The 2,593-nt window shown below is 39.2% G+C and overlaps 1 protein-coding gene across 1 annotated transcript; it reads left to right on the forward strand.

Annotated features, from left to right (window-relative positions):
* Positions 1 to 402: 402 nt before the first annotated feature.
* LOC133834822 (gibberellin 20 oxidase 1-D-like) lies at positions 403 to 2,361 on the forward strand. Its single transcript, XM_062264577.1, has 3 exons — positions 403 to 1,260; positions 1,355 to 1,676; positions 1,769 to 2,361. The coding sequence occupies exons 1-3, from the start codon at positions 683 to 685 to the stop codon at positions 2,030 to 2,032; spliced, it is 1,164 nt and encodes a 387-aa protein (XP_062120561.1). The 5' UTR covers positions 403 to 682; the 3' UTR covers positions 2,033 to 2,361.
* Positions 2,362 to 2,593: the final 232 nt, after the last annotated feature.

Below are 2,593 nucleotides of genomic sequence, written 5' to 3' on the forward strand. Positions count from 1 at the left end.
TATTTTAGCTAGCTTTTCACCAACTTTCCATAGCATTATAAGTTATAGCACAAAATATAACTTCAAACTGGCAAAAATATAAAAAATAAAAAAACTTTGCTGGGATGTCATTTCAGGTGGGCTATTTTTAGGCACTGAAATTTCTTTGTCCAATTAGTATAGTGAAAGCCATTGAAGATGTGGTGCGTGACGATATCATTCCCCTTCTCATGAAATGCCAAATGCCATCGGGAACGCTTTCCTGGCAACAATAGAAAAGACAAATACTCCTAGAGTTGGTTCCAATTTTAATTTTCCTATTCCCAAAGCCCTCATAGTGTATATATTCCTTACTTCAAGCCCTCATTTGCAAATTCATTTTTAATTGGAGAGAGAGTGCGCTATAAGATTCCAATTTTTGTTCACTCATCCTCCCAATGAGCGGCCTTGGCTTTTCTCTCATCATACCTCTCAAACTTATGCTACTCTCTCCCTCCTCCCTCTCTCTCTTTCTCGTAACTAATATTATAGCCCACTCAAAAATCTCTCTTCTTCTCTCCCACCACCGTTAATATTTTTTTCCCTTTACTACCTCAAAACTCTCGCTCATACTTAAAAATTTGTAGCACCAAAAAGAAGAAAAACAAGACTAAAAACAAAAGGAAAAGAAAAAAAAAATAGAGTATTGCCATTAAATGCAATAATGGCAATTGATTGTATAAGTACCATGACTACCCCAAACAAAGCATCCATGCCTCGTCATCTTTCGAAAGTCGAAGAGCCACATGACGATCATCGGAAACAGCTAGTTTTTGATGCTTCGGTGCTTCGACACCAGTCGAACATACCGACCCAATTCATATGGCCAGACGAGGAAAAGCCCTGTGCCAATGCCCCAGAGCTCCATGTACCGCTCATCAACTTGGGGGGCTTCTTGTCCGGTGACCCGGAAGCAGCAATGGAGGCCTCCCGGCTCGTAGGAGAGGCTTGTGAAAAGCATGGCTTCTTTCTTGTCGTCAATCATGGCGTCGATTCCAAGCTCGTTACCGATGCCCACCGCTACATGAATGAATTCTTCGAATTACCACTTCAGAAAAAACAGAGAGCTCAGAGGAAAGTAGGGGAACACTGCGGCTACTCCAGTAGTTTCACTGGTCGTTTCTCATCGAAACTCCCCTGGAAGGAAACACTTTCTTTCCGCTACTCCGCCAAGAAAAACTCCGACAACGTCGTCAAAGACTATCTCCGAAACAAAATGGGTGAAGAGTTCGAACAATTCGGGTACGACGAGTAAACACACAAGACCAATTGGAAAAGACTCTACTCTGTTTTTCGTTTTGTTTCTCATCTGTTTTGTTTACTTTCTTTTGATCAGGAAGGTTTACCAGGATTACTGTGATGCCATGAGTAAGCTTTCTCTCGGAATCATGGAGCTTCTGGGAATAAGCCTCGGAGTAGGCAAAGCCCATTTCAAGGATTTTTTCGAAGACAACGATTCTATAATGAGACTCAATTACTACCCTCCATGCCAGAAACCCGATCTCACATTAGGAACCGGACCTCATTGTGATCCAACATCTCTAACCATTCTCCACCAAGACCAAGTGGGAGGACTCCAAGTATTCGTCGACGACGAATGGCGTATCATTGCTCCAAATTTTGACGCCTTTGTTGTTAACATCGGTGACACCTTCATGGTAACTACCTAAAACTTCAAACCACATGTACTAACTTCTAACACTTTTTGTCATGATATTAATTAATTGTTGGTTGTTTAAACTTTATGAAGGCTCTTTCGAATGGAAGGTACAAAAGTTGTTTGCACCGAGCGGTGGTGAATAGCAAAGCGTCAAGAAAATCTCTGGCATTCTTTTTATGTCCCGGAAATGATAAAGTGGTAAGTCCACCAAGTGAATTAGTGGACCATTCAAGCCCTCGGGTTTACCCGGATTTCACTTGGCCTATGCTCCTTGAGTTTACTCAGAAGCATTACAGAGCTGACATGAAGACCCTACAAATCTTCTCCAAGTGGCTACGCCAGAACAACAACTGAGAGATATTTCATCATATACAAAATCTGGGCTTGTTATGGGATCGATCTCTCTAGTGCGTAAAAGAAAAAGTTAAAAAAAAGAAATTGGCGTTCAGGAGAGCAATGATTGAGATGAAGGGAAAAGTTGGGTTTTTTTTTTTTTTTTTTTAATTTGGAAACAAGGAAAGAAGAATATTTTTAATGTGTTAGTTAGCTATATAGCGTTAGGGATGAAAAGTTAAGACAGTGAGGTATATGGAACCAATAAAAAATGCTGGGCTCAACAACAGCTAAGTTTTGTAATTTGTCTTCCATAATTTATATAAATATATATAGAAAGCTTATCAATAGCAATAAATATTATATACTCTACTATTTTTTTTTAATGAAAATCGAAACACTGCGTGCCAGAAAATGAGTTATTCCAATTAGAAAAAAGCTTTCCCAGATCTTGATTCAGAATCTAGATGTAGGTGTCGTGTCGATACTTCATAATGATATATATTTGGAAGGGAAAAAGAGAGAGAGTAGTATACACTCTGAGTTGTTTCTTTCAATTTTGTTTTGTATTTTCTTATTTTA

Source organism: Humulus lupulus, chromosome 5, assembly GCF_963169125.1.
Source record: "Humulus lupulus chromosome 5, drHumLupu1.1, whole genome shotgun sequence".
NCBI lineage: Eukaryota > Viridiplantae > Streptophyta > Magnoliopsida > Rosales > Cannabaceae > Humulus > Humulus lupulus.